This window comes from Helianthus annuus, chromosome 5 (genome assembly GCF_002127325.2).
Source record: "Helianthus annuus cultivar XRQ/B chromosome 5, HanXRQr2.0-SUNRISE, whole genome shotgun sequence".
NCBI classification, from domain to species: domain Eukaryota; kingdom Viridiplantae; phylum Streptophyta; class Magnoliopsida; order Asterales; family Asteraceae; genus Helianthus; species Helianthus annuus.
This window is the reverse complement of record NC_035437.2, coordinates 161,731,208-161,743,792: the sequence shown is the minus strand read 5'-3', so window position 1 is coordinate 161,743,792 and position 12,585 is coordinate 161,731,208. Positions and strand designations below refer to the sequence as shown.

The 12,585-nt window shown below is 36.4% G+C and overlaps 2 protein-coding genes across 3 annotated transcripts; one reads left to right on the top strand and one right to left on the bottom strand.

The window, feature by feature from the left end:
• Window positions 1–1,947: 1,947 nt before the first annotated feature.
• On the top strand, window positions 1,948–6,398 carry LOC110941676 (serine/threonine protein phosphatase 2A 55 kDa regulatory subunit B beta isoform). 2 transcript variants are annotated; one of them, XM_022183346.2, is made up of 14 exons: window positions 1,948–2,274; window positions 2,717–2,820; window positions 2,948–3,004; window positions 3,102–3,221; window positions 3,445–3,609; window positions 3,716–3,810; window positions 3,898–4,016; window positions 4,109–4,232; window positions 4,929–5,052; window positions 5,150–5,218; window positions 5,307–5,398; window positions 5,693–5,770; window positions 5,876–5,952; window positions 6,041–6,398. In XM_022183346.2, the coding sequence occupies exons 1-14, from the start codon at window positions 2,196–2,198 to the stop codon at window positions 6,175–6,177; spliced, it is 1,440 nt and encodes a 479-aa protein (XP_022039038.1). In that variant the 5' UTR covers window positions 1,948–2,195; the 3' UTR covers window positions 6,178–6,398. The 2 variants fall into 2 exon arrangements, 1 of the variants encoding a protein (XP_022039038.1); XR_002594280.2 differs by having other exon boundaries at window positions 2,000–2,274; window positions 5,657–5,770; window positions 6,041–6,367.
• Window positions 6,399–7,398: 1,000 nt separating this feature from the next.
• Window positions 7,399–12,038, bottom strand: LOC110941675. Its single transcript, XM_022183345.2, has 5 exons — window positions 11,826–12,038; window positions 11,489–11,567; window positions 10,463–10,587; window positions 9,940–10,398; window positions 7,399–7,999 (listed from the first exon to the last, which is right to left on the bottom strand). Exons 2-5 carry the CDS (start codon window positions 11,516–11,518, stop codon window positions 7,609–7,611), a joined length of 1,005 nt encoding a protein of 334 aa, XP_022039037.1. The 5' UTR covers window positions 11,519–11,567; window positions 11,826–12,038; the 3' UTR covers window positions 7,399–7,608.
• Window positions 12,039–12,585: the final 547 nt, after the last annotated feature.

Sequence of the window (12,585 nt, the reverse complement as noted above, 5' to 3'; positions counted from 1 at the left end):
GTGTGACACCCGTCGTTGTCAAGTATTAGTAGTTTGACCCCATCTCGTATTTTCACCCTTGATAAAACAACATACAATTGACCATGAGAGAAGACAGGTTGTTTCAAGTACAAACCAACTCTTGAAAGTGATTGGCCTTAACTTTTATTGAATGTCATTGCAAAACATATGACTAGTGGAAATTGCCTCCTTTAAAACTTAAAATAATTTGTAAAAACACATAAAGCATGTGTAATAATTTCATGATATAATAGAATTTCACAGTTACATTAGCAAAGTATAGTTATATATAACATTGCAAATAAAAAACCAAAAATATCTCTCTTCGATTTCTTTGTGTAAAGTAAAATGTTCTGAATATCCTTCGTATTGAAATAAAAGGATTATTAAATAGAGGACATCCAATGCTTCAATGTATGGACATCCCTTTTGCTTTTAAGCTCAAAAATGCACTCCGAATGTTTGGCGATCGATGTAAGAATTTCAAAAACAAAGGTTGTTGCCGAGAATTCACCATTGTACATTAGAGGCATCCTGCAAAAGTTGGCGTAAATTAAATATCCTCCTCTTGCATGTGTATAACATGTGTCTAATCATAACATAGTTGAACACAAATCATGCGAAAGTACCGGTACTGAAAGTACCAGTAAATCATTTTAACAGAAAAGATTCAATAGTGAAACTATATTACTACTGTAACAAAATATAGATTATAAAACTTCAAAAAATTGGGACAAAAAATGTTTCGGCTCAACCCGATTTGCTCGGACCCGCTTATGATAATGACTCGTCTTGACTCATTACGCAACCCACCCTACCCATGTCTAAATCTATAGTAATTGTATGGATGGATTAAACACATACCTCATTGTTATATGCAAATAAAAAACATACGGGGTAATAACTTTTTGTAATTGGTTGATTCATCTCAAGATCCAAGTAAGCTATATGTAGTCTCGAATCTGTAATAAAAATGTCACTTCAGTATATTAGTATATTTCTTGATATGTCTAATTCATTCAAATGTAACATCAGCAAAAACCATTTTTATCCAACTCATCAACTTCATCCAAAATTTTGAGTTAGATAAGGGGTATTGATGTCCTTTTATATATATATATTAATACAAAATAAAATACTAAAACTAAATATAATATAAAATAACATGTATAAATTAAACCCACCCATTTTTAGCCTCACCTGCTCTTTGACATTTTACTCCTGAACATCAGCCTCCACTTAGTTCGTTTATGCTTAGTTGTAATATTTTAACATGCTCCTCCACCTCCTTTTCCATCATTTCCTTATCTAACCAAGAATAAACAAAACAAAACCAAATTAAGATTCATGCAATTACATAGATAACTAAACTTTGATAAACAATCCTGAAAATAATACCTCTATTAAAGTTCTCAGTCCTTAGGGTAACCAAATAAGCTAGCCCATTACATTGAGAGGCACAATCCGCCAGGCCAACAACAAAGTGGACCAACCTATAACATTTTAATCAGTTCTTTTTCTACCAAAAGTACAAAGCTTGAATTGAATTTTCATTTTGATTACCTAATTTCCTCCAAAGATATTAAGGCACCATACTTCACCACCACTTGTAGTTGCATATTCCCTTTCTTGGTTTCTTCAACATTATCTTCAAGCCTATGATCAACTGTGAGTAGCGATACCACACCAGCCTGTTTGTCTAATATGCATCGTGAGCCCCCGACAGATGCAACAATTATAGTTCACTCATTAATCATAACGGCTGTAAATGTCATACCAGACGTCTCACTTGAATACTTTAGAAATAAATAAACGCTAGAAGTGATAGTCATTTGGCATTTGGCACATGGTCAGTGAACTCGCGAACGGAGTGAGGAGAGTATATTTTCATTAGCTTATATTCTTAAAGGTTATTTACGTTAAACACTCAAAGGTGTAGGGACTACTTCACAAAACTCGTACAACTGTTATCATGGCCCGCCTGCGCAACGTCATCAGCGGTACAATGCGCACAGATGGTGCACTTTAGCAACCTCAATATTCCAGTATCACAAGGAAGACGACAAATACGCATTCGTGGCCAACGAGAATCCAAACTGAATTTTCCAAAAATTCAACGAGATAAGACTAATTTCATCTACATCTTCACAAATTCTCCGCATAATTCCGTCGATTCTTCACCTCGTCACCGTTAGATGACGTCATCTTCACCTCTCCACTGGCAGTTTTCTCAGGTCTTCGGCGAACGTAGTCCCGACGAAGACGTTGAAAACAGTAAGAATTTGTAATTTGAAGTTGATCATAGTTATCTAGGGTTTGTGTTGTTAGAAACAGTACGAAATTGTGTTTTGAAGTTGATTATAGATTATCTAGGGTTTGTGTATGTAGAAAACAGTAAGAATTTGTGCTTTGAAGCTGATTATATATTATCCAGGGCTGGCAAAACATCTTGTTTATCACGCGATTAACACAAGTATCAAACATGAATGTGACTCGTTTAACTACTCTATACCTCATTTATATAACATTGTTATATGTTTTATGTACTGAGTCCTAATTTAAATTATTTTTTTAAAATGTATAAAATTACATGGTGTAGATTTTCATAAATAGTTGTGTTTCTTGAAATGTTTTGATTGATTGTAGCACATTTTGGTTTGAAGTTTTGTTAATTATATGTTGATGTGAAATTACTAACTTAGCCTTTGGTGTTTAGTTGATGTCATATCTGCTATTGAGTTTGATAAAACTGGTGATTATCTTGCTGTTGGTGATCGAGGAGGACGTGTTGTTATTTTCGAAAAGGATCCCGGTAAAGATGTAAGTTCTTAGGGATGTTTGGATGCGAGTTTTGAAATTGATTATCCAAACATCCAAACACTGTGTTATTGTGTTTAGGTTCTATTTAAATCATGCATTCACGCTGCTTGTGTGATTACGCTTATAGGTTGTGCAACGTCCTGAATATCGATACAAGACCGAATTCCAGAGTCATGAGCCCGAGGTGTGTTAATGTTTTTATTACATGTATGAAAATGAAATGCACAACTTACGTATTATGGATTTTGAAACTATTTACAGTACTGTTATTTGTTTGACAGTTTGATTATTTAAAAAGTGTTGATATTGAAGAGAAGATTAACAAGATGAAATGGTGCATGAACTTGAATGGGTCGCTCTTTATACTTTCAACGAACGACAAAACCATCAAACTTTGGAAGGTACAATCTTCTCAAGATTTAACCTTTATTGTTCGTATGCAAAAACGAGTGTGATTAAAAAGGGAAATAGTTTAAACGGATCAAAAAAAGTTGAGACAAAATGTGTTTTGGGTCAACCTGACTCGATGTGTTTCAACTCATACCAAAAATTACATGTTCTGACCCGTTACAATTTGAAACAGATATTGATGCTAATATACGTATTTACTGTTTCTAAAGCCAGGTTAAGGAACAAAAAGTCAAGAAAGTCAAAGAAATGGACCTCGGTCCATATGTTTCTTCAGAAAGTTCTCTTTTGTCAGAAAGCAGTTTTGTAAGATCGTCGGTTTCCAATGGTCATCAGCTAGAATGGATTGATAATAAGGGGACAAATATCGCACCTTCAAATGTAAGATACGTTAATATTAGAATAGAATAAACTGCTGTCATTTTATATGTATTTTCAACTTGAAACTGAATAGAAACTGATGCGTTATGAATCTCATTTTGTTTAGGGGCAAAATGTCGTCGGGGATGCTGCACTTGCAAGATGCCGGAAGATGTATGCACACGCTCATGATTATAATATCAACTCTATTTCTATAAATAGGTAAAACAATTCACTTGGTACCTTTGTCTATATCACTTCATTTTGTGACACTTAATTACTGATATGACTTCGGTGAACTTTTTATAGTGACGAGGAAACGTTTATTTCTGCGGATGACCTTAGGATAAACTTATGGAATCTTGAGGTTAGTGACCAATGTTTTAATATCATCGACATGAAGCCGTCAAATATGGAGGATCTTACAGGTGATTAATATGTTAATCTAGCTTCCTGCTTCACGTATTTAACAATCTTTCGATGATTAAACCTTAATTTGTTATATTTATTTTACACACAGAGGTGATAACATCGGCTGAGTTCCATCTCCTGCATTGTAATCTGCTTGCTTATAGTAGTTCAAGGGGTTTTATTCGGCTAGTAGACATGAGACAATCTGCATTATGTGACCGTAGTGCTATAATGTAAGTTTATTGTGATATTTATTTATATAATATGTATGTAATATATAAGAAAGAGTAAAATGTCATTTTCGTCCCTGAGGTTTGGCCAGTTTTGCAACTTTCGTCCAAAATTGTTTTTCCGCATCTGGATCCAAAAGGTTTGAAATCTTGCCATTTTCATCCGGCTCGTTAACTCCATCCATTTTCTCCGTTAAGTCAGGGGTATCTCCGTCTTTTTTGTTAACTTAAAGGGCAATTTTGTCTTTTTCACTTTATGTTCTAGCATTTAGCATAGTGTACAAGTATTCAAAATACCCATAACAGAGAAAAAAAGACAACAATACCCCTGACGTAACGGAGAAAATGGATGAAGTTAATGAGCCGGATGAAAATGATAAGATTTCAAACCTTATGGATCCACATGCGGAAAACAAACCTTTGGGCAAAAGTCACAAAACTGGCCAAACCTCAGGGGCGAAAATGACATTTTCCTCTATAAGAAATATATAGTTAATAAACCAGCCTGGCTCGAGCTTGCAAAATTACTCACGAGCTAAGCTCGAGCTTTAGACATAGAGCTTAAAACGAGCCGGACTTCAGCTTGAGAGTTAAACAAGTGGAGCTATGTCACTTTTGGTCATCTTATTGATTGGTTTATTTAATAATCACAACTTATCAAACAGTTAAACATCTGATTATGTGGTCATTACAACTCAGGTTGCAGGATGCTGATCCCCGAGGGCCGAAAACTTTCTTTACAGAAATCGTAGCATCAATTTCTAATATAAAGTTTTCAACAGATGGAAGATACATCTTAAGTCGTGACTACATGAATTTAAAGGTTTTTTGTTTTAATTATTTGTACTTTCCTTTTAAACTTGTATTATATGTATGTTTTATAATTTGTTATGATTCTAATCATGGATGCCTTTTTTAAGCTGTGGGATATGCGGATGTCAACCTCACCCGTTGTCACGTATAAGATTCATGAGCATCTTTACCCAAAGGTCAAAAGTTCATTCATGGAAAATAATAGGCATGAAAATATTTTTTTTATTTTTAATTAAATATTTTTATTTCTGTATTCTTGTACAGTTATGTGACTTGTATAATAATGACGCCATATTTGATAAGTTTGATTGTTGCATTAGCGGAGACGGGAGTCACTTTGCAACCGGATCATATAGGTAGGTCCCACTATTAAAAGGGTTCTTCTAGAGGTGGCATATTCGACCCATTTACTTATTGGTGGATCGATTCGGGTTATGTTATCTCTAACGGGTCAAACCGGTAAAATAGAAAGAAGTTAGCTAAAGGAAATGGGTCAAACAATCTCATAAATCATTTTATTATAGAAAACTGGATTGTTATTGTAATGTTAGTTTTCTTAAAAGGGTTAATCTTCCACATCTTCTTCTTGCATTTTGACCGGTCAACTTATGCAGCTCTATGCACTTGCGATTTTCTCTTATTTGAATTAGCAATAATATGAGAATATTCCGTAATGGCGTTGGAAGCGAAGAAGGAACTACAGTGGAAGCTAGAAGAAACCCTTACCGGTATCTTATACTTTGATTACCCAAAAAACCTGTAACGGGTCAAACCCGACCTGTTTGGCCCAAACCCATTTTGATCCGATTTGTCTTTACTGGCATTGACTACAGAAAGCAACCGCAACAGGCAGCTTCAAGACCTCGGAGATCATCGTTGAGCAACCTGGCACGTGGATTATACCGACAAGGTTCTCATTTCTTTCTAATTGTTCATCGTATTATTTGAATTTTACTAATATGTTTTAAGTTTCGGTCTTGGTCTCCTTTGTTCTTCAGGTACTGATATTTCGGACACGGGAATTAACGAATTTTCATGCGATGTGAAGTCAAAGTTACTGCATTTAGCATGGCACCCGAAGGCCAATCTGATAGCATGCTCTACCGGAAACAGTCTGTACATGTACTATGCATAAGATCGAAAAAAAGAGGAGTAAATTGCGATAACGTCAACTAAATACCGAGAAATATTTTGTTTCACATTTTTGAGTCAAATGAGTATGATCATGAAAATTATGCTTACAGAATTGTGATTTTGTAACCATGATATTAGACGAAATACTGGAATAATATTAGAGTTCAGAAAAAATCTTTTGCTTTTGGATATTACAATAATCTCCATTGATTTGTGATTAAAGTGATAATCAGCGCAAATTTGGTGGTCAAGTGTTTTGACTTCTGTCCTTTTTGTCAACAGTGATTTTTTTGTGTGAAGTGTAGAAAGTGAAATGGAGTTTGGAAGGCTAATACCGATACAGGTATCAATTATGAAAAAGTACCGGTATCAATACCGCTTTTACCAAATACCGAAATCAAGAAATCCTAATACCAATACCGGTACTAATTATGGGTGTAGTATGGTATCAGTCGTCAGGAAAAAAGATCTCCCTGTTATCCATGGGGTGACACCTCGACCTACGGGCGAGGACCAACTGGCCTGTGACCCCCCAACTCAGGCAGAGGTGACTCGGGATATGAGGCATTTTAAGCATCTATATCCCTTTTTTGACCTGGCAATATTCAGGTTGAGGGTTCGAGTCCCACAATGAGCAATAATATTTACCAAGACGAATGGATGCATTCGATACCCCCCCCCCCTCTTCTCATACTCAATTCTCGTGCCGGATTCCGGTCACAATGGAAACCTCCGGTCTCATGGCAAGGCTAGTGATTGATCCTACACCACGCTTGCAACGCCCATGTTCCACCTGATATTATCAGAGCTCGTTCTCTCATCACACAAATTTTGGTAACAAAAAATAACATCCATAAACTAGACATTGTACTCATTTCAAATGAAGTGTATTAGATTTACTATGTTACTACGTTTTCAAATTCATTAAATCTCAAACTAGGGAACCCAAACCGAATTCAACTCAAACTAATGAAGCTAAATGAATATGAACTCAATTCTCAGTTCAAATTGATTCAAACCGAAACTGTTACGACTAGGTTCTCAGTTTAAACCCAACTCAAACCAAGGAACCCAATGAACACCCTTAGTTTGCCCCTCACTTAGATTCGACGCTCATTTCTACGTCATACTAAGTGAACCATTCTAACCCGAACTCGGATCAACGTTTTGATCAGATATAGGTCGATCAAAATCGGCCCATCGTGAGATAATCAACAAAATCTGTGTAAAAAATGGTTAAATCTCAAGAGAATCAAATACAATGTATTACAAGATACAAAATCCACCTTTTTTTTGCTTGTCATCCTCAAGACTGAGATGAACTCCAATTCAAAATCGGGTTTCCTACCTCTTGCCTCAAATCTGCCCTATTCGAAAACATTAAAAAAGAGGATTCAAACGAAAATAAAATCCAGCCTCGCCTTCCAAACCACTAGATGAAATTGGCCCTCTTCAGAAACCTTATCAACTTGCAATAATGAGGCCATATCGATTCAATGTAGTCCAAATACTTGTCGATTATCCATTCTTGAACACGTTTCCATATTTCTTTGTAGCCTAAGTTCCTAAAATCCACCACCGGCTGCCATAAACGATTGTGTATGGCTTCTTTGAGCTTTCCATCAATCACATATTTGTAATAAGCGGGCAGGTTTTTGACCACTTTGACCGTTTGCTTGAAGCTATAAACGTAGAGCAAGCATAACCCTTGTACGATTTTGATGTAAAGTGCAACTAGCAGGGGCCCGAATATCCATAGAGGAGTCAGTTCCTTTGCAACTTCGGGTCCGTATTTCATGTTGACCGCTAGATAGAGGGGTATGCTGCAAGTTAAGTTGCACAACGAAAATAAAATGATGAGATGTGGGTCAACTTCATATTAAGTACATGAATACGTGAAATATGAAAGACGATTTCAAGATTTTATAAGACGGAAATAATTAAAAGAGTAAAATGCTCGCATAGTCCCTGTGGTTTGGTGAAATTTCACATTTAGTCCCCAACTTTTGGAAATTACACCCGTGCTCCCCGTGGTTTGTCAAGTTGTTACTCGGATAGTCCCTAGAGTGGATGGCCGTTACTTTTTGCCGTTAAGTCCATGTAAAATTACTAAATTACCCCTTCCTATTAGGAAAACCAAATTACCCTTTAAGTGGGCCCCACTCACTTAATTAAAAGATAAACCCCCTTCTTCTCCACTGGTCTGGTGTCTCCCCCTTCTTCCAACTTTTACCGGAAAATTTGTTTCTTGAAAAGTCCAATACCACGAGATCATATAAGAACCCTAGACCAGCCGGAATCCTTCCGGTGAGTTGGTTCCTACTGAGATTTAAAGTTCGCAGTGACCTCCATGAAATTATAGTTTCCGGTAATCCATCGGTGAATTGGTTCCCATCTAGCAACAACGTTTGTAAATTTTGTAGTGCTGTTAAATCTTTTGGAATTGCACCATCGAGGAGATTATAACGTGCTTTGAAAACCCTCAGATTTGTCCAAGATGATATGGCTGTTGGAATTTGACCGGAAAATTTGTTGTTACTGATATCAAGAATCCACAGTTCTGGCCCCAACTCGTGTGCTAACTCACCGGAAAATTTGCAGGACGGTACTTCAGGCGTGAACCTACAACTTTTTTTCCAACAAGTTGCAGGTCGGTACTTCAGTTGAGTTGAAACTTCAAATCAAAAAATTGAAAATTCGAAAAGAGCTTACTGAGTTCAGATGGGGTTTTGTCTTTTGTGTCATCACTGGCAGTTGAAGAATATTAATTGCTTATGCAGAAAATTAAGCCGAAGCAGGTTGGTCGGAGAAACGAGATTCGCCGGAGATAAAGGTAAAGGGGGGAGGAGATGATTAGCGATGTCGGTGGAGGGTGTTGATGGAGGTTGAAGATGAAGTAGGTGGTTGAGGGTGGAGGTTGATAAGTAGGTGGTGGGTGGATCCCACAAATAAATAAAAAGATTATTGTTTTTTCTTGAGTAAGGGCATTTTAGTAATTTTACATGGACTTAACGGCAAAAACTAACGGCCATCCACTCTAGGGACTATCTAAGTAACAACTTGACAAACCACGGGGAGCACGGGTGTAATTTCCAAAAGTTGGGGACTAAAGGTGAAATTTCACTAAACCACAGGGACTATGCGGGCATTTTACTCTAATTAAAATATAGTCAACCATATTGGTAATTATGAATCATTTAAACGGGTCGTGTTCGCGGGTTAAACCCAATCCAAACCTGAAATTTTTTTACGAACCCGAGCACGACCCGAACCCGAAAATTGTGTCATACATATGAACCCGAACACGACCCGTTCAACCCGATTTTTTTTATTTTTTAATTTGTTTCACCAAATTAACATACTTAAATTAAAATTTACTAAAAAACGCACAAATGTATATAATAAAATTACATTTAAATTATACAATCATATGCCAATTTCTCTTTTTAAATTATAATTATGGCATAAAACACACACCCAATTTAATTTATGACATAAAACATACTATAAAAAATATAATATAATATAAATGGGTCAACCTGCCAACCTGACCGGGTTGACCCGAACCCGACCCGTTTAGCTAAACGGGTTCGCAGGTTCAACCTGAAACTGGTCTGACCCCGTTTAGACTAAATCCAAACCCGCGAACTACGTGTTACGTTTGTGTCGTGTCAGAAATTCACACCCTTAATTATGATCGCAATTCATTAGTCACAAAAGATGCTGAAGTTGGTAGTGCAATAGTAAGTGTACTCTGACTTACAATATCATTGCGGGTATCTTTATTGCAGGATCCAGACCCATGAAACTAGCCCACGCGGCTTTCAAAATCACGCTTCTGCCACTGTTTTGAATCTTACAGTCCGTTTCCACCATTTCGTTTGAAGACATGCCCTCATCCAACGTTCCATCTGATATTTCACTTTGTGAATACGGTGTGCGTAACAAAGTCAACCAGCTTTTAAATAGTTGTATGGCTTGAGACCCTGCAGTAGTTTCAGCCATATTAGAAGCGGGGATGGAGATCGGAGTAGCATGATTGTTCTTCATTTTTGGTGATTCAGCAAAGGTTTCGTTTCGGTCTTTTGGCACGTAGGAAAGTCTGACCGCGTTCTTTGTTGACTTTGACCCTTTCTCTCGGCCTCCTGATTCATCGTTCTGGATGTTACCTTTAAAAGATGATATTTTAAATGATATCCTCTTTGATAGAGGTGCCTTTACACTGTTTTTAAAATAAGTATGTTAGTATACATTGAATAAACAGTTAAAATTTTACAAGGACTTACCATAAACAAGATCTATGCTTCAATAAAATAATATCTGTTCTCTTAACAGTTGGAAATGTTACTAAAAATTTCTTAGATTCGATACCCTTCTTCAAAGATAAAGGTCTTGGAACAGCATATGAACCCTTCAAAAGCATATATAAAAATTCATTAGAGAAAATATATCATGCCCGTCGCACAAGATTGATCGTCTATCCATAAACGGTTCACGTTAACAAAAACAGGCGATAAGAACTCAACTGTCAACATGCTAATATTATTTGCAAGTGCATTAATATACACCCAATGATGACTCTCTAAGCAACAAAGGAATTCAATTTTCCAGGAAATGATGCCTTTTGAAAGTTGCACTTTCTACTAGTCGATGACAACAAAATAACACAAAAAAACAAACTTGCTAAACAGTAGAACAGGAACATAATGATAGATTACAATACAAAAACTCAATAAAAAATATGGCGTAAACTATTGTGCGACAAAAATAGCGTTTATGATTCATCTTGTCCAAAAATAAGAACATCAGGATATATCATTATGAACACTCGATACAAAAATATGGCGTAAGCTATTGTGCGACAATAATAGCTTTCATGATTCATCCTGTCCAAATATAAGAACATCATCAGGACTTGGACTTGGGACTTTAATATACTTATCAGTCAACATTTCAGGTTTCAGATATTTAATCACTCGTTCCTTGTCATTATACAACCCCCATAAAGATAAGAATTCGAGTAAATTCCCAACCATCTGACGCAGTAACAACATGGGTTACGTGGTGCTCCAGTAGTAGTAAGGCATTCAAGAGAGTTAGAACATAACACAGAATGACGTTACAAAAGCTATGAAAACAAAATTTGACTAAAATGTCAATGTTTTCATTTACTCTTAGCAAAAACATTCCAAAAAGGTTAATACAAGTAACTCAACATACTCTCAAAAGGTCTATTATTTATCAATAAACCCACTCATACATTAACTCCTGATCTTAATAAATGCATGCAATAGAACAAAGCTATCTTTTACCTGAACCTGGTGGGTTACTAATGCCATCATACCCTTGTAAAGCACCCTACCATTTATGCAGCAACATCATACATAGCCCCTGGAAATACACCAAGTTAAAGAACTAAAACACTATATTCTTCTATCAAACAAAACTCTACTTGCCCAAAATCCAAACTTTATCCCAAAAAATACACCAAATATGGAGCCTTTTAAGTCCTTGACATAATCCCCAAATAATTCCCAAATATTTATCTAAAAATTTGATCATACACGGTCAATTACAAAGCCATAAGTTAACAAATTGCGTTTAAAACCTAAAACTCTTAGCGAATTGAAAACATTATGAGAAGAATACCTGTAATTATCGAGAACATAAGGAAATATAAGTAGAATTAGGGAGTTATTGATGATTAGGGTTTGCTTGTGTGGGAAGAAATTAAGGAGAATTGGTACATGAAGGAAGGATAGAGAATGGGAAGGTTTATCTGTTTGTTATCTTCGAATGGAGTTCTGGAATGAAAGATTAGGATAAAGACAGGATAGTGAAAATTTGGGGTCAAAATTAGGGTTTTATTTGATGGATAAAACTGGTTATAAAGGCGGTCGTTAATTATCAACTTGTTTCTTTCTACTTCTGCCACTTGACTTTAATAGTACTTCGGTTTTTACTCTTTTAGTTTACGGATTTTTTTTTTTTTAAAGGTGAACTTCTAATGGTGACCATTGTCACATATCCTCTAGTTGAGGACCCTCACTAAGATCTGTGTCCAGATAGCAGGGTCAGCGCTTGGGCTATTAGATTTGGGTCGAGGCTTTCCCCCGGAAACCGTTTTGCCTCTAAACGAGAAGCCTCGCTGGAGTAACAGCCGGATGAAAACCGGGGTGACGCTCAGGATCCAGTGGCGGATTCAAGATTTTTTCTACCGGGTTCCTTTTGGTAGATTTTCATTAACTCTCACTATTTTTTTCTAAATCATATAAGGTTTCCACTAATTTTTTTCATTTCTTTCCAAACCAAGGGGGTTCCTGGGAACCCCCAAAACCCCCTAGATCCGCCACTGTCAGGATCAAACCCCCCTCGGTAGGTTTTTCACCATCATAGCGCACAAGTGTCT

Coding starts and splice junctions, on each gene's coding strand:
- LOC110941676 (XM_022183346.2), top strand. CDS start 2,196: ATGACGTCATCTTCACCTCTCCACTGGCAGTTTTCTCAGGTCTTCGGC. Junction 3,222..3,444: donor AAACCATCAAACTTTGGAAG/GTACAATCTTCT, acceptor TTCTAAAGCCAG/GTTAAGGAACAAAAAGTCAA. Junction 5,399..5,692: donor TTTGCAACCGGATCATATAG/GTAGGTCCCACT, acceptor TATTTGAATTAG/CAATAATATGAGAATATTCC.
- LOC110941675 (XM_022183345.2), bottom strand. CDS start 11,518: ATGATGGCATTAGTAACCCACCAGGTTCAG. Junction 10,399..10,462: donor AAGCATAGATCTTGTTTATG/GTAAGTCCTTGT, acceptor TTTTAAAAACAG/TGTAAAGGCACCTCTATCAA. Junction 8,000..9,939: donor AAGATACCCGCAATGATATT/GTAAGTCAGAGT, acceptor CTTAACTTGCAG/CATACCCCTCTATCTAGCGG.